The sequence below is a fragment of the Apium graveolens genome, chromosome 7 (genome assembly GCF_009905375.1).
Source record: "Apium graveolens cultivar Ventura chromosome 7, ASM990537v1, whole genome shotgun sequence".
NCBI lineage: Eukaryota > Viridiplantae > Streptophyta > Magnoliopsida > Apiales > Apiaceae > Apium > Apium graveolens.
In genome coordinates, this window is record NC_133653.1 from 193,887,334 (window position 1) to 193,909,483 (window position 22,150).

General features: G+C 36.2%; 2 protein-coding genes across 3 annotated transcripts; both read right to left on the bottom strand.

Annotated features, from left to right (window-relative positions):
* Window positions 1–355: 355 nt before the first annotated feature.
* Window positions 356–4,851, bottom strand: LOC141671664 (uncharacterized). 2 transcript variants are annotated; one of them, XM_074477955.1, is made up of 6 exons: window positions 4,780–4,851; window positions 4,073–4,645; window positions 3,423–3,540; window positions 2,781–3,133; window positions 2,229–2,327; window positions 356–2,050 (listed from the first exon to the last, which is right to left on the bottom strand). In XM_074477955.1, the coding sequence occupies exons 2-6, from the start codon at window positions 4,489–4,491 to the stop codon at window positions 631–633; spliced, it is 2,409 nt and encodes an 802-aa protein (XP_074334056.1). In that variant the 5' UTR covers window positions 4,492–4,645; window positions 4,780–4,851; the 3' UTR covers window positions 356–630. The 2 variants fall into 2 exon arrangements, with proteins under 2 accessions (XP_074334056.1, XP_074334055.1); XM_074477954.1 differs by lacking the exon at window positions 4,780–4,851 and having other exon boundaries at window positions 4,073–4,770.
* A 721-nt stretch (window positions 4,852–5,572) lies between these two features.
* LOC141672715 (uncharacterized) lies at window positions 5,573–11,662 on the bottom strand. Its single transcript, XM_074479364.1, has 8 exons — window positions 11,545–11,662; window positions 11,175–11,256; window positions 10,803–10,870; window positions 9,465–9,562; window positions 8,622–8,758; window positions 8,372–8,439; window positions 7,684–7,747; window positions 5,573–5,848 (listed from the first exon to the last, which is right to left on the bottom strand). Exons 1-8 carry the CDS (start codon window positions 11,553–11,555, stop codon window positions 5,831–5,833), a joined length of 546 nt encoding a protein of 181 aa, XP_074335465.1. The 5' UTR covers window positions 11,556–11,662; the 3' UTR covers window positions 5,573–5,830.
* Window positions 11,663–22,150: the final 10,488 nt, after the last annotated feature.

Here is a 22,150-nt window from a genome sequence, read left to right on the forward strand (position 1 = left end):
TTGAGGTAATAGTTTTTTGGGTAAAGCATATATCCTAATCACGTACACTATGATCCACAAGACTCAAGCTTTACCAGTAAAACTGATGCGCAAACAATTCAGCAGAACGTTATCAGAAATGCAATACGAATTCAACAGAGTTAGAGAAACTAAAGAGCACAAAAGGAGGAGCAAACAAGGGCCACAACTCAGCCAAAGAAAAAGTAGCAATGGCAGTGAAATCATACACCTGTTGTGCAGTCCACGCATATAGATGGAGATTTTGTACATGTATAATCAGAGACCTGAAAAAGCCAAAGCAATAGAGCTGCGGCCACATACAGTATCATGATTATACATATGACTGAAATATAATACAGAGGAACAAACTTACACAAGATAATACCATTGCTTATATTTCCTTTCTGTTGCCTTCTTTTCCAGAAATGAATGTTTACAAACAAATTTCATTCAGTATAATAGCATAAAAAACATGAGAATCCAAAATATCCTTTTCAAATGCATACAAAATTTCTCAGCTAAAACTAAAAAAAACCATAATTAGCCTTCAGACAACCAATGCTGTTTCTTCTGGTCATGGCCGATGTTTAGTGATAATTCTGGAGAGCAAACTTGTATTGTACTCGAGATTCACCTTACATTGTTACGAGGTCTGCGCTGCCTTTCTTCCCCAAAGTAACTATCTGAGCCTCCTGCCGTAGCCCTGTTATCAATATTATTCCGACCTCGTTTGTCTTTACCAAAGCTCTCTCTCCTGGGGCTGTTAAAATTTCGCAAATCACCACCAGAACCCTTTCTACGATCATTGTAGTCATCCGGATCAAATCCTCTATCACTACCACGAGCCCCACGAGATGGTCTCTCAAACTTTTCCCTGGAAGGACGATTTCTGTCACCCATCATACTGCGAGATTTAAATCCAGATCTTTCAGATCCATCGAATCTAGCATGCCCGTCAGAGTCATCCCTGTTGAATCCTCTATCATTACCACGAGGTCCATGAGATGGTCTCTCAAACTTGTCTCTAGAAGATCGACTTCGGTCACCCATCATACTGCGGGACTTGAATCCAGATCTTCCAGATCCATCAAAACTTCCACGGCCCATTGACATGTTTTTCCTTCTATCAAAACTTTCTCTATTGCCTTTGTCTCTATGAGATTTTACATCTTCCTCATCAGACTCGAATCCAGAGAAATCTTCAGAGCTGTGACTAGCTCTCCTTCCGAAATCCCTTCTTTTAGGTTCCCGTTTATTTCCTTTTGCATTTCTAGATCGATGATTATTCTCATCTTCGGAGCCAGAACTGAGCCCAATGTCTTCATCTGAGTCGAAATTGTTCGTTGCTCTACCTCTAAGTCTTCGTTGCGAGTTAGCAGCATGACTGGATTTCCAGTTCGGGTGAACTGGAATATCTTGGTCTGAATCAAAATCTAATTCATCGCCTTCAGATCCTGAGAAAGCTGCATTTCGATGCATTGGCCTCGGTGCCTTAGCGTTTCTAGGAAAACCGGTTCTCCTTGTAGCACTCAACCTTTCATTAGGGGCCTCAGTCTCATCACTTTCAGAATCAGGCTCAATCTCGGAGAAGTCAACAGTACCAGTTCCCCGTCCTTGGTCCCTAGTCTGGTTATCTAACTCGTAACTCTCCAGATCGTCTTCTTCATCATCAAAATCGTCGAAACCTGTTCCAGGCTGCTTACGGCCGAGATCTGAGTATTCTCTTTCAGGTGCTCTTAGAGGCATGTTGCTTGTCTGAAACCCATCTTCAGATCTTCTACTATTATCTCTTTCATCCCATCTAGCTTCAGGGAAATCTTCATTAAGTTTATGAAAATCTGCATACTCGAAAGAAGCAACATCTGCTCCATCAGACTCGTTGTCATCAAAGTCAAAATTCCAAGAGTCCTTCCGTGCGGAAATCTTCTCGAGCCTTGTCTTAGAACCATGTTGCTTTTCTTGCATTTTGTTCTCCGTATATTCATCAGGTGGCCGCTTGCACTCACAGTGAAAACATACCACATTCCTCCTATAATTCAAGAAATTACACCTGCCAAGGAACGACAATGTTCAAAGTTATGACTATTTATCCGCACAGCAATAAAGTACTGAGCTTGTCAGGAAAATGGAAAAATTAAGACCAGCAGTTCTATCTGGAAAGGAAACGGCATGTTCAAAAACATAGTATAATAGCCAAACGAAAAGATTGATAAAAGAGCAAAACATACTCAGGACATTCCCATTCTCCTGGAAGAAGTTGTCTTTTTGGACGATTGGAATCACATTGCAGGCATATCGAATTCTTTGCAAAATTCATAAAATCGCACCTGAAATTTTAAGCTTTACATCATTAGAAAGTCATGCAAAAGCTCAAATCAATGATAATAATAATTCATGAAAATCTTTCCAAATGACTCCGAACTTCCTCTTAAGAAGTTTACCTAAAAAGTACTTCCATATGTAGTTAAAATTCTTTGGTCAAGAAAGTAAACCATGCCTACTATATATTTTATATATAATAACCAGACATCAATTTTCTTTGCACTCAGAATACTCAAGATAATAATCTCAAACTGATAATTGAGCAGCCAGTCAGAACCTCAATGCAAAATTCATTTGATAAACCACTTTCCCGGCAAAATGTAGGTAAACAAAGTCATACTGGAACATTATATCTCCACTTGGCTGGATACCTACTGGCTTTTACTTTGCTGCTACTAACTAAATTTAAAGTGATGCATGGAACATATGAAAGTACAGATATACTAACTGATACCTACTTTGGACAAAGCCAGTCTCCTTTTTTCATCTCAATATCATCACGTCCAACCCGTCTTCTTGGAGGGGGAGGTGGTTGCTTCACTTTTGGTGGAGGTCTCTTAATGACAGGTGGAGGAAGATTTGGGTCAATGGGAACTGCACTCAATCTTACGACATGATGAAGTAATTTACGAACTACAGTTTTGACAGATTTTATCTTCAGAATGGACTCATTCACAACTGATCCATTCACTGGATCAAAGCCATACGTCAACAGGACACGCATAATATCAATGGTTCTTGCCTCATCCTCCTTGTTTGTTAGCAGATATCCCCTTTCACAAGAACTCCTCAAACTACATGAGCTACAAACCTGACATTCACAGAAAGTCAATTACAATGTTATAGACACAGTTATAGTCATATAGCTTAGTACAAATAATTACAGTGACAATCTCTCAAACAGTCTTTACCTAGGTCCATTAAGGTACGCAACAACCTCTCTAGATAGATATCCAGGACTACAGCAGAAATTATCAAAAAATAAAATTGGCACTTTGGCAGCATAGGGCGAACAAGGAAAAACTATTTGAAAACACAAATAACTTGGTGCACTTTAAGGAAAAAACATGAAGCTATGGCCGAAGGACTGTATAACTTACGTCGCCCTCATCAAGATGGACATGCTTTCTCAACAATTTGGCAGAAAAAACAACCTTCTTGTCTGTGCTAGGACATCCATGACCAACCAACACTTGGATATCCTGTCTCGATAATGACCTGAAATCAATTAACACTTAAAGCACATCTCAAGCAAATTAAGACAATGTAATTCATTTATGCATAATAGAAATTATGTAAGCATACTAAAACTGTCTTGTACTGGATTTGTACCTAGATAAAAGGCACTATAGATACTCCCAGGTACTCCACGTATAATTTTGTTATCACATAACATATCACTTTTCTAGGGACAAAACCAAAAAATGGCATGACACAACTTCATGAACAAACCCGAATATGACTCCCTTATTATTATTGTTTTCCGTTCAAGTTTATAAATTCACTCTTATCAATATTAAGTAGCTTTAGAACAACACAAATTTGACAAGTTTACCAACATGAACTAACCTCAAACCTGAAACCATCACTCCTAATTTGAACCTATTATGAAACATCTATGAGAAAAAACCCTGAACTTGTCAAACTTGCGGTACATATCATCACCAACAATGATATCACATATACAATCCAATAAACAACACTAACAGCTCAAATAAGAAAACCAGAACACAAAATAAACCACACAAACCTAAAAATATCAAACCGATCCTTCCCGAAATTAAGACAAGCAGTCTGCACAGTCTTCCAATCTCTGGTAAAATCAAAACCCTGATCAACAACTTCCTCCATCTTAAACCCCAAATCCTGAATCATCTTATCCTCATCTTTCCTCTTATGATCAAAATAATTCTGCTGCACTAATCTCTCCATCAATTCGATCCACTCGGGCCACGGATGCACCAACTCCACTTCCTTAGTCATCAACCCCCCATTTTTCCTCTCCTCCACCTCACTAACCCCAATTACCCCATTTTCATTATTACCCACATTCCCATCACTATTTTGCTTATTTTTCGACTCACGCCAAGCGCGAATGCGCTGGAGGGTTTGGTCTTTGTGGGAGCGTTCTTTTTCGATGGCATCGATTTGATCGAATACAAAACTCATACGGGCGGAGAGGGAAGTGGGTTTGGGGGGAATGGGTGGGGGTGAATTGGGTATAATTAGGGTTTCAGTGGGAGAAAAAGAAGAGAAATTGGGTGTTTGAGAAGAGATGTAAGGAGAAAGAGTGTATATGTAAAGGTGTTTGTAATTGGAGGGCCTGCGAATTAAGAGTGAGAAAGACATGGTGAGTCAAGAATGAATGAAATGAATTCAAGGGTTTAAGCAAAACCCTATGCGAAGTAACAAAGTAGCTCAACCAAACTAGCAGAGGAGTAAACTATTTTTCTTTACCGTGTGATTACTGTGTCCTGGAGAAAACATCTTTGGAATTCGATTAGGGCTCAGCTTCTTTCATCAATTTTAGATCGGTCGGTATTAATCGGAGAATCGTGTTTAATACGCAGAATTAATTAAAAACATATCGAATATATTTTATACTTGAAATAATATTTAATTTTAATATCCTTATATATATGTTTATCAAATTTTATATTACATATGATAATTTATTTGCAATATACCCCTCAAAAAAATATATAATAATTAATCAAATTTTAAAAATCGGATCAGGTATGTGCCTTGAAATGGATTAATCAATAAAATTGGGGATCTTTAAAACCATGCTTTTGATATATAATTTTCAAATTGAAATTAGTAAGTTCAAAATTTACAAATTTTGTTAAAATCAAATTAATGTGAATAATTGGGCTTATATTTACATATTTGTTATTTGTATCAATTTTAGTTTCTGACTTTGTATTTAGCTTTTTGTTAGATAATTTATAAGATAAATAATTACAATTAGATTTGTATTAAATTGTTTCAGCCATATCTTAGTTTTTGTTATGATTCAGAGAACTTTTGCGATGTAGTTCACATTCTAAAACCAAGAAATTCCATGACCTGTGTAGTCTGTCATACATCTGTGATGCTCACAACCTTTCTTTTTTTTGCCAAATGGCTACAACCCTATTCTGAACTGAAAAGAAATGCAAACAGAACTTAACCAAAAAAGTGCAAAAAAAGCTTCCATTGAGTGACTGTCTGCACTCTGCACTTGAGAAGTGCATGTAAATACTCCCTCTTGCCAAATAAACATTGCCTATAAACCATAAACAAGCATTCCAAACAGCAATTTGATTATCAATAATTGCACAAATATTGGAAAATAAAGATGGTTGTTCCATAATTCTACATATTAATAACATCAGATATATGTTCCTGTGCTTGATCGCTAACTTCAATGCAATGGGAAAATTGAGCAGGATGACGAACTCTATCATGAAGCAGCATGCTTTTCATTAGGTTGCACAAATTGCACTGAGATGATCCAGCCACAATCTCACTCTAGTTTTTCCATCTGTTAAAATCATCAATTAAAGAACACTCTTAATCAGTTTGAAGGAGAAGGGGAAGACAAAAAGTCTTTTTTTATCCTTCTAGAAATAAAGCAATTTCCAAAATGCAGACATTTCTATCTGTGAAACCTTGTCATGAAAGGCATAAGCAGAAATAAAAGTTCGCGCACGGGCACCAGAACAGAAAGTTTGATATTCGGTGTACACAAATACAATGAACAAAGTTTAATATTCGGAACACATGATTAATATGCGAACTTCTTGTCAATATAGAATAAATTTAAGAAAGCTAAAATTTCTTTAGGTAAAATGAGAAAAAAAAATTGATTGTTACTTCTGCACAAAATCTAAAGTTCAATTCTATAAGAGCCCTCCTACAATTATAATAAAATAACAAAATTGTTAAGGTCAAGGCATGTATCCTTATCCCTCCTTGCTAAGAAAGAAGGTTTATCAACTTTCCAACACTAACCAACAACAGAACGAGAAACAGTTCTGAATGAATATACAAGCCTTACTTACAAAAGATAAAATGCCACAATTTTTTCATTACTTGGGAGGAAAGAAACAAAAGAGAAGTTATTCAAAAAAGGAAAGCAGCAAATGGGATAAATAGGGTTCAAAACATTTTAATTCACAACAAAAACCAATCCCTATTCTACTCATTAGTTTTCAGTTTCCACCTTGTTAAAAAATGAAATATGTCCCTGAAGAGATTCATTAATACCCTTCACAATTCCCTACATCTATCGCTTTCTCATATGTTACCTAGACTTGGGTTGGTGTGTCGGAGAGAAGTGCCGATCCAAAGGTCAGACTCTTAATTTTTAAGTTATTAGGATTTGTAAATAGAGATCCAAAATTGGACACGGGTGGGAAATTCGGCATATAACCTTCACATAAGAGCAAGTCCAATACAATATATGGTGCCATTTCTATAATTTGAAACCAAATGTCAAAAATTTCAACTCCAAAAGAGTTCTATACTTGGATGCAAATATGCATATATGCATCCTTGGTTCTAAATTTGAAACCAAGGATGCATTTATGCATCTAGCCACATCATCAAACTACTACAAACGAGATGAATGTTGTTGCGCTTTAAATGAAACTTAGGGGAAGGTGACAAAATTTAGGTAAATTAGGAAATATTTGGTTTCAAAATGCATCTAGCATTGGAGTTGAAGTTTTATTTTAGCATCAAAAGACACTTTTTGGTGCCAAATTATAGCAATAGCTATAGCTATTTTGCATCTTGCATTGGACTTGCTCCAAGTGAAATTATACCTACTTTTCATACATTTTACATTTCTAAATTAGTGTATTTTACCAATAAAAAAACATATCATTGTTGTTGTATAAAATTTATAGCATAAATCAAAAGGATAACATGGAAATAGTAATATATGGGCATCCTTTTTTAGAAACAAGTTGTTGCGAGGCCTTATAAATTATTTTGAAATAGATTGCTTGAAGTTGAAGTTTCTGGTATTCATAAGGTTTGCATATAAAGGATCCGACTCAGATCCCATCTCCATATCCATGTCACGGCCAGTCGACACAGGTAAGAGGGAAAAATTGAAGAGACCACGAAGATTTTCTCTCAACACAACAATAAAAGTAAAACTAGTAGGGCTGGGTAATCAGTTTTGGGTTCTTCCAAGAAACCAAGTCCGTGCACATGATGCAATCCTTTTAATTCTTTGCTCATATTAGAGGAATTGTCTGTCATTTATTCATTTTACTCATGTCTATAGATACACTATAAATCATTCTTGAGGAGAAAATATTAATTGACAACATCAAGAGAAATGAAAGCAAAATAGAAAAAAAGTACCTTCCAGAGACCGTCATTTAGATAATGCATGTTATCCACACCAATTCCTTTATTGATAGCCTTTCTGCATTCACCCCAAAGGAAAAGTAACTTCATTATGTATGAGAAATAATCATCACTATCTAAGAATAGACAATTGTACAATGTACATTCACACAATTATCTCCTACATATAAAATTTATTTCGAATGGCAGCTAACAAAGTTGCTATTTTTACTGAAAGACGTGCAACACTTTAGAATATATAGCCTTCCTAGTACTGATGTAAATAGGAAAAAAGGAGAGCCTATATATGTTTTTTTAATTGTTTTTACCTAATAACGCACTGTCATCTTATAGTAATGTTTAGTAGCCAAGTAGCTAGTAGCTACAACATTCAGGGTGACCAATTGCATGTGTACAGAAATTTGGACATAAATGCAGATACTTATCTTTTGTTGTATTACTACATAGAAACGCAATGCAATGTAAGGAATAACAATATAATGTAAATGTCACGTATGATATAATCATACAGAGAGCAGATATGATAGATGGATGTAGAATAAAGGGACCAGTTCCAGTTTCCAGCCAAGATGTTCATCACACACTAGAGTACAAACTACTTAAAAATTATTTTCTACAAAATAAAATTAGTTTTAAAAGGTCAGAAAATAAGAAAAAGTTACATCCAACTAAAGCAACTTACATGTCTTTTGCTGACATTTTAGTAAATCCAATAGCAAGAGCGTGTTGCTTTCCTTCAGCCATCAGGGCCTGAGAGTTTACATTACATCAGAATATTATGTGCATCTGAGTGGATCATGTTTCTTATTATTAAGTATCATTTAAAACTAAAAAAAATTACTGACTGTAACTTACTATGATACACAACTGAAATATCTAAATATAAGAATCATTGTGAGGGGGGCATAATTAATATTTATCATAATTTGTACCACAGGTCTTTCTGCAGCAACTTCTTCATCCAAATAACCCCCAGGAGATGTAAGCCCTGGACACATTATGTTAGCACCTGAAAGAACAAATTTGATTGCCCCCCTGTCTACTTGTAACTTCTTCATTATGTCTGGGTCTGCACAAAGTGAAGTATCTTTTGTGAATGTGAAAAGAACAGTCTAAAAAAATACCAAAATAATAATTATCTTGAAAACTTGTCATCGTTCTGGGTGATATTATAAACTGAATAAAATTAGAATTAAAAACTACAAAATCAAGAATTGGTGTGCCACAGAAATGACGATCAGGTGTTAAAAGTAAAGAGGAAGGTGTTGAGGGTGACACCTAGGAACTATACCTATTGACCCTAAGCTTTAAGTATAAGAAAATTAATCCATGCCGAATGTGGAAAAGCTAAACAAACACTGGATTTAAAAAGACAGTTCCATAGGTTCAAAGGAGTTTCATAGTTGAAGTTGTGTCATTTGATGTGGTTGCAGTAATTTCGAGTTGCCTAAATTGGTCAACAGCAACCAATTCTTCTATTGACAGCAAGTGAGATAGATGGAAAATAAAAGGAAATAAAAAGATGGAGAACGGGACCACAAAGCTAGATGAGCGAGGGAAGTTTCAAGGAAGTACAAATCAATTTTTAAAGACTATCTTTTTTTAAGGGAATTGGTTAGGTCAAAGTCAAGTCTCGAATAACCTAGATCACATATTACAGAGAAAGGACCATGTTTTCCAGACGTAAACTTTTATTAGCATTTCTAAGGAAAAAAACCACATAGAACCAGCACATTGTTGGGATATTTTGTATATGGTAGGTTAAAGTAATTTACACTGATGAAGAAGTCGCAGTGTCGGCATGTAAGGTCCATCACGCATGTTGAAAAACAATGGCACATTATTGACCACGACTAGATTCAGATGATTCTGGCTATACACAGGAATTCAAAAATGAAAATAAATGGGGAAAAAAAGATATCAGAAACAATTGGCAAACACTTTAACATAAAACCAGAAAAAACGAAAAAAAAACCACAAATGTCATACATGCTCTGTGCATATATATAGATAGTACGTGTAATTGTATATTTAGCAAAATTATATATCAAGAGAAAATACCATGGGTTTTTAGATATAAAAACTAATTGGCAGTGGAGTGATTTGGGTTGTCTGTCATTCACTGAAACATGAATAAGGGAAAAAAAATAGACGAAAATTTCCCTTCTGGTGAAGGCAAATCCTTCTGCCAGACAGATGAATGTAAATTTAAATAACCAACCAACCATTTCTTTCTCCTCTGCATCCCCCCCCCCTTCAAAATATAAAACATATAAAATCTCTTTGGCAAAGCCACCATCAGGTGCAGTGTCCTCCACCAGAGGGGAGACGTGCTTTGCTCAAAGTTTCATATACTGATCTAAATCATAATCATTTGAAGATTTCCCCAGCGCTTCCCCTCCCCCCACCACAGATACTACACAATGATTACCTGTATACATAAATAATAAAATAAAAAATTGTAGTAATAGAAGTACATGCTCATCTTTTTTTAATGTTCAGTAATAATTTCATAAACCCAAAAAGAAGTCAAGAACAAATACAGATGATGAGAGATGATCTCTGGCTTATATTTGTGTCAGCTTAATAACATGAAAGCATCAATAGACACCTTTTTGTTTTTTTTTAATTTCAGTTCTGTACCTCATTAGTTCATTACCCTGATATCATACTTTAATATCTTTCGTTTTCCCTGTTTATGTAACATTAAAGTTTGTAGATATACAATTAAAAAATTATGAAAATTTAGTAATTTAATGAGAAAATATTTTACAATTAAAAAGAGGCTGTCCACTTGAGACTCCATTGCTTGTATGTGCGCATACACCCCTGATGTTGCCATTCTCTCACCAGTTCCCCCCAATCAGAATATTTAGCATGCCTAATCCTAGAATAGGTAAATAGGTTTGGTTTCTTAAAACTCAATCATTCATAAAAGAACAACACAAGATGTTTACCCCTAAGCAGTACTGCAATGGACGTATGTAACACTTATATAAATATGTTTATTTTATGAGTGAAAAATATGCACATCTGAGACAATAGACAATGAACCACACATTTACATATTTAGACAGAAGCATAAAAAATGTAGCTGAAATTGCAGGTACTACCATTTCACAACAATGAGAGGGGACTTCTTAGGAAGTAAATCATCCATGACAGGTTCAAGCCCTGGATACTGTTACAGAATTTAGAATTAGTACTTGCACTAGCAATTCAGAAAAGAATCATTGACGCAATCTGACTATCTCCCTTCTTTACTAACAAAATTGAGATACATTTGGACTTTCAAGTTTCAATTTCGGACTAATAACTATGAAAAAAATGAAACTAAACATTATGTCCACTGTCATATCATACAATGCATAACTACAAACCTTAACATATTTCATCTCCATTTCAAAATTTACGATTTCTGTCAACTCATTCCAAATGGACATATAATACAATATAATCAAATTAAAAGAATTGGTATAATCAACCTCATCCGTAATACTTTGCCGGATTCTTCGCTGCACGGATGCCTTAACTTGATTTTGTCCAGATACCTCCTCAGATGAGAACCTGAAAAACAAAGTCATATTAAATCACACCCACAAATCACAGTGCAAAAAATTAGTATTTTGTAAACCCCGTCAATTCAAAAAGATTTCCAAGACACCCATTTAATTTTAAACATGTAAACAGACAAACATTAACAGCTAAATATATCAAGAATCATAAACTAATCCCAAATAATAAAAAAAGAGAATAAATTACCGTAAATAAACTAATGACAGTAAGCAAAGCAAGAATTTAGACACATTATATACAGATACATACAAATATATAAAAAGAGAATCAGAAACTTACTTTTTAAACATCGTTTGAGAATGAAAGAGGAGCTAGAGTGAGTCTTCTGACACTAGCCTAGACCAAAATCCTTTTGTTTTTCTTAATTGGACCGGATGGGTAAATTGAGTTAAAGCCCAGTTAACTAGAGACCAATGTTGTTTGGGCTAGGTTTGGTCTGTTTTGGGTTTTAAAAAGATTCGGGCGTATGTTTCCTACTTTCCTTTCGTCTATACTTTTAGTTTGGAATTTCTTTGAGAGTAAAATGCAAGATGTGTAGCTGAAGTTTACAAATTGTGTATCTTGTGTACCTCTAATTTGAAAATAACAAAATGTGTATCTAAAATTATCAGAAAGATGTAATTTGTGTACAATCGTTACCTTTTTTTAACACCGTTAGTGAAAACTTATTTTTTATTACAATATATGTACCGAGGATTTGAAATGATACAAATTGTGTACCTGAATTTTGAGAATAACAAAATGTGTACCCAAAGAAACTCGTGTAAAATGTTTCGTGTTGTATTTTTATGCAAAATTGAATATTTATATAAACTAAATTAAATAAACAAAAATATAATATAATATTTTTAGATTAATATTATTTATATATATATTACATTTATATAAAACAGCATAATATCAGGTATTATTTTAAAAATATCAAGTATAAATTTAAAAATAAATATGCATATATTTTTAATAAATATTCTTATATTTAGGAGAGCATGGGCATGTTTAGCAAAAAAAATCGAAAACTGCAATTGCAACTAAATTATTGGTTCAATTTCAATTTGAAAGAACTCGATTCAGTTTTTACTGAATCGGTTTTTATTTTAAAATCGAAAAAAATAAAAATAATTAAAATGTACAAGTTAAGTAAATTAAATTTAATAAAAAAATATTTTATTCTACAAATTATTGGGCATAATAAAATCAATACACTACTGCAATTTATACAAGTTCCCGAAATAGATGAATTTTTTTAAAAAAAATATGACTTAAAAGTGAGTCCGGTGATCATAGCTTATTTTATTACAGTTGTAAGCTACTTCTTTTAAACAATTTAAAAAAATATCGTTCTAAAATTTATTTAAGTTATAAATTATATTTTTATATATATTAATAGTTAGGTCGGTTCGGTTTTGACTGGTTTTTTACGGTTTCGGACGGGTTTTGATTTTAATTCGATTTTTTCCTCACCCCTACATATATTCATTACAAATATTAATATTTAATTAAAAATTTATATATATCGTAAGGCGTGTACTTATGTAGTTTCGTGTTCATCTACTTTCGTGTTGTGTAATCAAAATATAAATACAAATACTAATTTTTTGTGTTTTTCCGTGTCACGTATTTCGTGTTGTGTAATAAATTACGGATTTAATTTTATATATAATAGACAAAAGAGGAATTTTATCCGAATTTTGATAGTCATGGTACTTAATAATAAAGTTTGTTGTATATTAAAACAAATAGATGAAAAAATACATAATTTGAGACGACTTTTTTGTCCAGTTTCTAGATAATTTTAGTTTTACCATACCTTTTAAATCATCGCTGAATTAAATATTATTCAAGATATAGTGGAAATAAAATAATACTAAACCCATTAAATTTGTTTTTATTTTGTATTTCAATTTTAAATTGATTATTTTTTATATCATTTCAAATTAATAAACAATTTTAAAAGAATGCATTTCGAAGTTACAAATTTTTCACTTCTACTTCAAGGTACACAATTTGCCCCATTTCGAATCTTTAGGTACACATTTTGCATTTTAAAAATGGCTTCCACTAACAGTGTTAAATGAAGTTAACGGTTGTACACAAAATGCACGCCTTTTATTAACTTGAGTTACACAATTTGCTATTTCCCAAATTAGAGGTACACAAGTTACACAATTTGATAACTCCAGGTACACATCTTGCATTTTAATCTTTTTTTTAAACTATCTCGGCCCAGTTAATGGATCAGTCTATACTTTCGTGTGTGGAGAATTAACTGTATAACTTAAAAGTTGCTTATAAAGTCATTAAAATTAAAGAATTAAATAAAATTTATCAGTGTTCATGAAAATAATAATGTTAAATTTATTCAAATAATATTGTAGGATAAAAAATAAATTGTTGGTACTTGCTAATTTATGGCGTTGAACTAGTTTAAAAACACATTTTCAAATTAAAATAAAAAAGCATAAGAGCATCTCCAATGGTGTTGGCTAAAGTGGTTGGCTAAAATGACATAAAATAGTGATTATTTAAAATTTGCTGAACCTGTTAGCTGATTTAATCCGATGGAGTAGGCTATAATAAGTGTCTATATTTTAAAAATAGTATGTTTTTTATTATTTCAAGTTATTATAAATAGAATGCATTATTTAGATATGGTAAATAGATAATTTGTAATTTGAAGAAGTTATTATAAATAGAATGCATTATTTAGATATGGTAAATAGATATTGTGTAATTTAACTATATCTCTGTACATGTTCGACAAATATAATCAATATAGGGAGTGATAACTCTGATCTATACTCCGGGCTTTCCTCTACTTCTACCCGGACTCAAACTCCATTTTATACATGAAAGTGCGAGTGTGTGGTTAAGCTGTAGGTTGGGCTCCTGCAAAACAGAACTGGAGGGGGTGGCGTCCCTGCGGCACCTCCGATGTGAGAATGAGATTGGGTTTTGGAGAAGAAGGGTAATATAGAAATTATACAAATAAGAGTGGTGTGTGTATAAGTGTATATGTGTGTAAAAATCAGTAACTCCCAAAATACCATTAGGGTTTGGGGGTTTGTACCTTAAATCTGGACCATAGACATGTTCTAGATTGGGAAGCACGTGGACGTCTAAGACGGGACAACGTGGCTCTAGATTCGGGTCGTTGGAAGGTTCCAGATCCTGGAAATCTGGACGGTGGGGATGTTGCCACGTGTCCGGATGTCCTTCCTCTATTTGTCATTTGGGCCCTAGGCTCCTTTTACTGGGTCTAAACTAATATGGGCTATCATTTGCCTCCCACTCCCTTATGAGGGTTTCCCTGATGGGGGAGTAAATTTATTTTTCTTGAACTACTTAAATTTTTAAGGGGTTTTCTTTGATATTTTGCCCCTAACTCAGGGGGCTTATGAATATGAGGTGACGGGGTTGACTTGGTTAGTCTTTTTGATTCGTGTCCAAGGTCGGGTACCTTGAATTACTTAGAAGGAAAATTTTGGTTTTTCTTTGATTTATTGTCCCCTAACTCCCTTATGAATATGAGATGCCGGGGTTAACTTGGTTAGTCTTTTTAATTTGTGTTGAAGGTGGGATTCCTTGAACTATTTAAGAGAAAAATTTGGGGGTTTTCTTTGATTTGTTGCCCCCTAACTCCGGGGTCTTATGAATATGAGATTCCGGGGTTGACTTAGTTAGTCTTTTTGATTCATGTCCAAGGTGGGGTACCTTGAATTACTTAGAAGAAATTTTTTTGGTTTTTTCTTTGATTTGTTGCCCCTAACTCGGGGTCTTATGAATATGAAATTCTTGGGTTGACTTGGTTAGTCTTTTTGATTTGTGTCTGTTAGGGCGAAAATACGCGTTAATAACACACGCAAGTATACGCATTCGCAAGTAATATACAATACTTTCTAGTTCGTTCCCATAGAGACTCAGACTAATTAGGTTCAATTACACTCACTCACCAATGTATAATTACTTCTCAATGTTAAAACAATAACACTTAGATTTGATTAACTAATTATTAACTACAATTAACTACGAGAATTAAGCACTTAATTAACACTTGAATTAACAATATTAAAACACTCATGAGATCACAACTTCATTACTACTTTCTTCAATATTTATTGTTATTACCCTTAGCATGCAACAGTGATGATATTAATCGAACCACACGAAACTGATAAAAGCCAACTTTCATTGTACTAATACCATTCTACCAATTATCTACTATTAAGATAGAAGTTAAATAGGCATCAATTATGTTGAGTCCCTATATGTCTACAGAAATTGACAACATAACGATTTAAGCACAAGTTATTCCTTTTAATTACACGGGGCAAGTAAAACGGTTAGAGTTACCCACTAATCATGCATACTCGTACATGAACCTATGCTAGCATGGCAAGTTCTAAATCTCAAGATCCACCGTCGCTTCATAAGAGATTAACACCCTATCTTATATGTTCGCGACGCACATAAGACGAATAAGCACAACCAATACTAGATATCATACAATCATCACACACTAAGGTATTAAACAACTAACTAAAGAATTCCATAGTAAATCTGTTACGACCCCATGATCACGATTAGCCCATGATAACACTCATCGCCATCATGGGTTCATATGAAATCATGATAATAACACACGAGAATAATAACTAAAACTACTTATATTAAACCAGAGTACGTCACAAGAGTAAATAGGTTCAAAGTAAAAAAACTAGCATCCAACGTTACAACGAAACAAAGAATCACAAGAAAATATGCTTCCTCTTCGTTGCGGTGTGCTAAAACGGTCTTCTTCCTTATCTCCTCGCTCTTCGATTAATACTACGATCCAACCTTTGTGAAACGTCTCTGAAAACTACTTATATAGGAGTCCCATAATACCCAGCTAACTCAGAAGTTGGAAGTTAAACAGAATCAGGAGTCCAAAATAATTATTTTAATATTCCGTCCCTGAGCGGCCGCTCAGCATTCCTGAGCGGGCGTTCAGCTTCTTGAGCGGTCGCTCAGCAGAGCTGAGCGGGCGCTCAGACCCCTTCTGGAAAATGCTCTGTTTATCTCCCGTTTCTTCACTGCAATCTGCTCCCATCTTCCCGCTTGCAATGCCAAACACATGCCAAGGCTTATTCTTGATGAAATCTCTCCAGAAATGTAATTAATACCCTGAAATGCACAAACACTAGAAAAACACATCAAATACACAAAATACTTGATTTCAAGACACCAATTCAAGCCATTATAAGACATTCTAAGTGGTATAAAATGCCACTTATCACACTCCCAATTTTAAATCGATGATTGTCCTCAAGCGTCACAGACTTAAAAAAAACAAAAAAAACATGCATGAATGCAAGCTATATGCAATGCAGCGATCCCCCTTACTACGTCCGAACCAACCAACTTACGACATCTCAACAAATGCAATTAGGCGAATAAAGATCAATCAAATCATGCAACTAACATACAGCCAGAAACGTGGTGTGTGCGGATGCTTAACAGATATGCTTCGAAACTAGATCAATTATCATAACTCGACTATCCTCAAGGTAATCACATGATTATACAAAGAATAAAATTCTAGGCACAAAATGACTTATAACACTTCAAGATTACTGGAGCTTGTTACAGAATCATGTTTTTTATTTATCACACAAACAAATGCTTATTTGACCGTGCAATGACTGAGGTCCACAAAAGACTTATACAATGGCATTCATGTAGCGAGCGTTAGGTTAGCGGATCCCAGACTATAAAAGCCTTAGGTCACTAGGCACAAAGTCCCCTAAGAACTTAATAACTCGAATACCAAATAGCCCACTCGTGATCAATTATGCATTAACTCTCTATTTTTTCTTTTCTTTTCTTTTTTTCTATTTTTTTCTTTTTTTTTCCTATATTTTTTCACAATTTCTGAGCAAGTGCGTTTCGCTCCATCTTGCTCAACCTTAGACTACTCGCATAAAAATACGAGTCGGCTACTAGCCATTTGACGCCTAGCCACAATTAGCAATGAATTCCACTTTTTACTCCAATTTTTCTTTTCATGCCCTTTATCACTAAGAACCTATTATAAATTCTAAACATAATCAATAGATTAACCTCGAAAACCATCAAACCATAACAACAATCTAGTCCCTAAGCATTCTCTAAGACTTAGTGAAATTACAAGTGTTTCTAGCATGCATGTCAACCTACAAGACTCAACATCACTTTAACGCTATCACTACACTCGCATCAACATCACAAATCAATTGGCAAAGCAACGCAAAAGGGATCATGGTATATGCATGAGCTACATGATAAATAAAGCTATAAAATAAAAAAAAACAAAAAAAAAACTTTATGGCAAAAATATGAACTAAACTATCATGAATATGCAACTATATGACACACACACAAAATATTCCTTAACTACCACCCCCAAACTTAAAATCTTCACTGTCCCCAGTGAAGGTAGTAGAAAGGAACACAGGGTATACCTACTCGGAGAGATCATCATCATCATCATCATCCTCAGAGGGTGGTGTATCAGGAGACGGATATGCAGAGACCTCACCAAAAACTGGCCACTGGATGTCAGCTCCAAGGCCTCTAAAAGCAGTCCCAAGCGCAAGGGTGAGCTCCTGAGCAAACCTGCTCTGCGTCTCATACATAACATCCATCCTCCTTGACAGCCTCCTATACTGGGCATCAGCCATCCCAGCATCCTCCTGAGCTCTAGAAGAACCAGCCTCATCACGCCTTGGCCTCGCCATGGTAGCACCACGTGCCGGACGCCCTCCTGGAAGACGATAACCCAGCCCATGCTCCTCGGGCTCTCCACCAGTCCACTCCTGCATCGCATGCAGAGTCCCGGAGTCAATAGGAGCGGCCGACAGCTGCAACTGCTCGTGAGACGGCCACTGAACTCCCACTGCTCGGCAAAGCTTTGTAACCGTGGATGCATAAGGGATGTTCATGTGCTTAGCTCCCCTTAAAAACTTCAGAATTCCTTGGTAGATGAACTCACCAAGGTCCACATAGTACTCTTCATTCAAAATACCCCATAACAACTATGCACGCTCAACTGTAACCTCATGTGCATGTGAAGTAGGCAGAATATTAGCGCAAATAAAAACATTCCATGCACGGGCATACCTATTCATCGCAATTGCTGGAAAATGGTGATACTCGTTAGTCCCAGTCTTGAAGGTCCAAACTGTGCCCGGCCTACAGAGAGTAGCACAAATCAAATCCAAGTCAAAATCCTCAGCAGTCTTCTCGTTCCAATTCTCCTCCGTGGGCTTCCTCTGTCGCTGCCCAATCACACGGCGAATCGCCGCAGGGTGATAATCTACCGTCATCCCCCGCACAACAGAATACCCATTCTTTTCAGCCTTCGCGTTCGCATAGAACTCGCGAACAACGCTCATCGGAACTGCCTCTGGTGACTCACAAAAAGCAATCCAACCCTTCTCAGCAATCATTGACAACAACTCACCGTCCCTCCCCGATGGTAAGAATCCCCTCTCCTTCAAAATCGGCTTACCCAGACGCCTAATATACTCTTCCTCAGCAGCCCTATCAAAAAAACGAGGCCTCGCAGCAGTACCCCTCGAAGAATCAGCAGTAGGGACAGTACTGCTGCTATCAATAGTCCTGGATCTCTTTGGTGCCATCGAAACTGAGAAAAAGTGCTTAAGATTTGTGTTTTTGAATATGGGAGAGAGTTTAAGGTTTGAAAGTGTATGGGGAGTATATGGAATAGTTGTATGTATATATAGGGTAGAGATTAGGGTAAAATTTTATTAGGAGTGGGTTTGAGGGTTAAAAACGTGGGTAATGGGAAGATAATTCGTGGGTAATGGGGCTGTGTTTTATTTTTGGATTTTTCATATTTTTTTGGATTTTTATAAGACTAAAAAAATTTTCTTCCAGTCGGGCCCTGAGTGGTTGCTCAGCAAAGCTGAGCGGGCGCTTAGGGGTCTTCTGGAAAAAAATTTTCCTTGCCCTGTTTTTCTGATTTTTTTGTGGCTTTGGATAGGTTACTAACTTCTAAGGGTTCCTGTAACAACAAATCATGGGTTGCCTCCCAAGAAGCGCTTCTTTTTCGTCATTAGCTTGACGTATCGTACCTTAATCAAGTTGACAATAGAACGGCACTAACCACTTCCCGGTTTGTCATGTCCCCATAGTAATGCTTCAAACGCTGACCATTAACCTTGAATGCTTGGTCCGGATCATTCTCAAAAATCTCCACCGCTCCATGTGGAAACACAGTTTTGACAATAAAAGGTCCAGACCACCTTGATTTCAACTTTCCAGGAAAAAGTCGGAGACGAGAGTTGAATAAAAGAACTTGCTGCCCCGGCACAAATGACTTAGGATATAACTTCCTGTCGTGCCACCTTTTCTCTTTTTTCTTGTACATTATGTTGTTCTCGTACGCTTGGAGTCGAAATTCATCAAGTTCATTTAGCTGAAGCATTCGCTTCTTTCCAGCTGCATCTAGATCCAGGTTCAACTTCTTCAACGCCCAATAGGCCTTATGCTCAAGCTCCGCAGGTAAATGACATCCATTACCATACACAAGTTAAAACGGGGACATCCCAAGTGGAGTCTTATATATTATTCTGTAAGCCCAAACAACTTCATCGAGCTTTAAAGACCAATCCTTCCTTGACGGACAAACAACCTTCTCTAAAATGCGCTTGATTTCTCTATTAGACACTTCCACTTGACCATTCGTTTGCGGATGATAGGCAGTAGCAACATGATGATTCACATTATAGCGCTGCATCATAGAAGTGAACTTACGGTTGCAGAAATGCGACCCTTCATCACTTATGATTACTCGTGGCGTTCCAAACCTTGTAAAGATCTGCTTATGAAGAAAATTCAACACTACTGTTGCATCATTCGTCAGCAGAGGTTTGACGTCTACCCATTTTGAGACATAATCGACTGCCAGCAAGATGTATTGATTATTGCAGGACGAGACAAATGGCCCCATGAAATCGATTCCCCAAACATCAAAGACCTCGACTTCAAGCATCACATTTAATGGCATCTCATCCTTTCTCATAAGATTTCCTACTCTTTGGCAACGATCACACCTTATAACGAACTGATGAGCATCCTTAAACAGAGTAGGCCAGAAAAAACCTGCTTGCAGAATACGAGCTATCGTCTTCTCACCACCATAATATCCACCATAATCTGTGGAGTGGCAGTCTCGTAATATCCCCTCCGTCTCACAGAATGAGATACATCTCCTGATGATTTGGTCAGCTCCCTGTCTAAACAAATATGGTTCATCCCACATATACCACTTCACCTCATCTAAAAACTTCTTCTTTTGAGCTGTTTTTAAATTAGGAGGCATTATATTGCTGACAAGATAATTCACAATATCTGCGAACCATGGCTCTTTCTCCTGAGCTGTGAACAACTGCTCATCCGGAAAAGATTCGTTGATCAATGTCTTATCATATGAAGTAGACTCGGGATTCTCCAATCTAGCGAGATGGTCAGCTACTTGATTCTCAATACCTTTTCGATCCTTGATCTCTAACTCAAATTCCTGTAGCAATAGCACCCGATGAATGAGTCTAGGCTTCGAATCCTTCTTGGAAACCAAATAGTGAATAGCTGCATGATCAGTGAACACTGTCACCTTTGTCCCAAGCAAATAAGATCGAAATTTTTTGAAACCAAAGATTATAGCCAAGAGCTCCTTCTCAGTAGTGGTTTCATTTGAGCTCCATTTAAGGTCTTGCTAGCATAGTAGACCACATAAAAGAGATTATTCTTGCGCTGCCCAAGAACTGCGCCCACCGCATAATCACTCGCATCACGCATCATCTCAAAAGGCTATGTCCAATCAGGTGCGGTAATAACTGGTGCAGTTATCAAACTCTTCTTGAGAGTCTCGAATGTCGTCAAGCATTCATCATCAAATTTGAAAGGCACATCCTTCTCAAGCAAGTTGCACAACGGCTTAGATATCTTCGAAAAGTCCTTGATGAAACGCCGATAAAAACCTGCATGACCAAGAAAACTACGGATTCCTTTCACAGAAATAGGTGGTGGAAGATTTTCAATGACTCCCACCTTGGCTTTGTCCACCTCAAGACCTTTGCTAGAGACCTTATGCCCAAGAATAATGCCTTCACGCACCATAAAGTGACATTTTTCCCAATTGAGCACCAAATTAGTTTCCACACACCTTTTGAGCACCGCTCGAAGATTATTCAAACATTCATCATACGAATGTCCAAAGAAGGAGAAGTCGTCCATGAACACCTCGACATTATTTCCAATCATATAAGAGAATATAGCCATCATACATCTCTGAAAAGTGGTCGGTGCGCCATATAAGCCAAACGAAACTCTGCAAAAAGTAAACGTGCCAAATGGACAAGTGAAGGTAGTCTTTTCTTGATCCTCTGGTGCAATACATATCTAATTATACCCCGAATAACCATCCAGAAGACAATAATACTCGTGACCGGCCAACCTGTCAAGCATCTGAACAATAAATGGAAGAGGGAAGTGATCCTTCCTCGTGGCCTTGTTCAACTTTCTGTAGTCCATGCATACCCTCCATCATGTGACTGTTCGAGTGGGGATGAGCTCGTTCTTCTCATTTGCTACCACAGTTATACCTCCTTTCTTAGGTACACATTGCACGGGGCTCACCCAAGAACTGTCAGATATAGGATAAATGATTCCTGCATCCAGCCACTTCAGAATTTCTTTCTTCACCACTTCTTTCATGATAGGATTAAGTCTGCGTTGTTGCTCAACAGTCGGCTTACTACCCTCCTCTAGCAGAATCTTATGCATGCAGTATGAAGGGCTGATCCCCTTGATGTCTGCTATAGTCCATCCAATAGCCGATTTG

What these genes read in the sequence shown, in the direction of transcription:
- LOC141671664 (XM_074477954.1), bottom strand. Translation starts at nt 4,671, where the DNA reads ATGTCTTTCTCACTCTTAATTCGCAGGCCCTCCAATTACAAACACCTT. An exon ending in GATCGGTTTGATATTTTTAG is followed by an intron (nt 3,541 to 4,072) that starts GTTTGTGTGGTT and finishes AATTGATTTCAG; the next exon opens with GTCATTATCGAGACAGGATA. An exon ending in TCCATCTTGATGAGGGCGAC is followed by an intron (nt 3,134 to 3,422) that starts GTAAGTTATACA and finishes TGTGAATGTCAG; the next exon opens with GTTTGTAGCTCATGTAGTTT.
- LOC141672715 (XM_074479364.1), bottom strand. An exon ending in CCTCTCATTGTTGTGAAATG is followed by an intron (nt 9,563 to 10,802) that starts GTAGTACCTGCA and finishes TCCTGTGTATAG; the next exon opens with CCAGAATCATCTGAATCTAG. An exon ending in ACTGCGACTTCTTCATCAGT is followed by an intron (nt 8,759 to 9,464) that starts GTAAATTACTTT and finishes CACTTTGTGCAG; the next exon opens with ACCCAGACATAATGAAGAAG.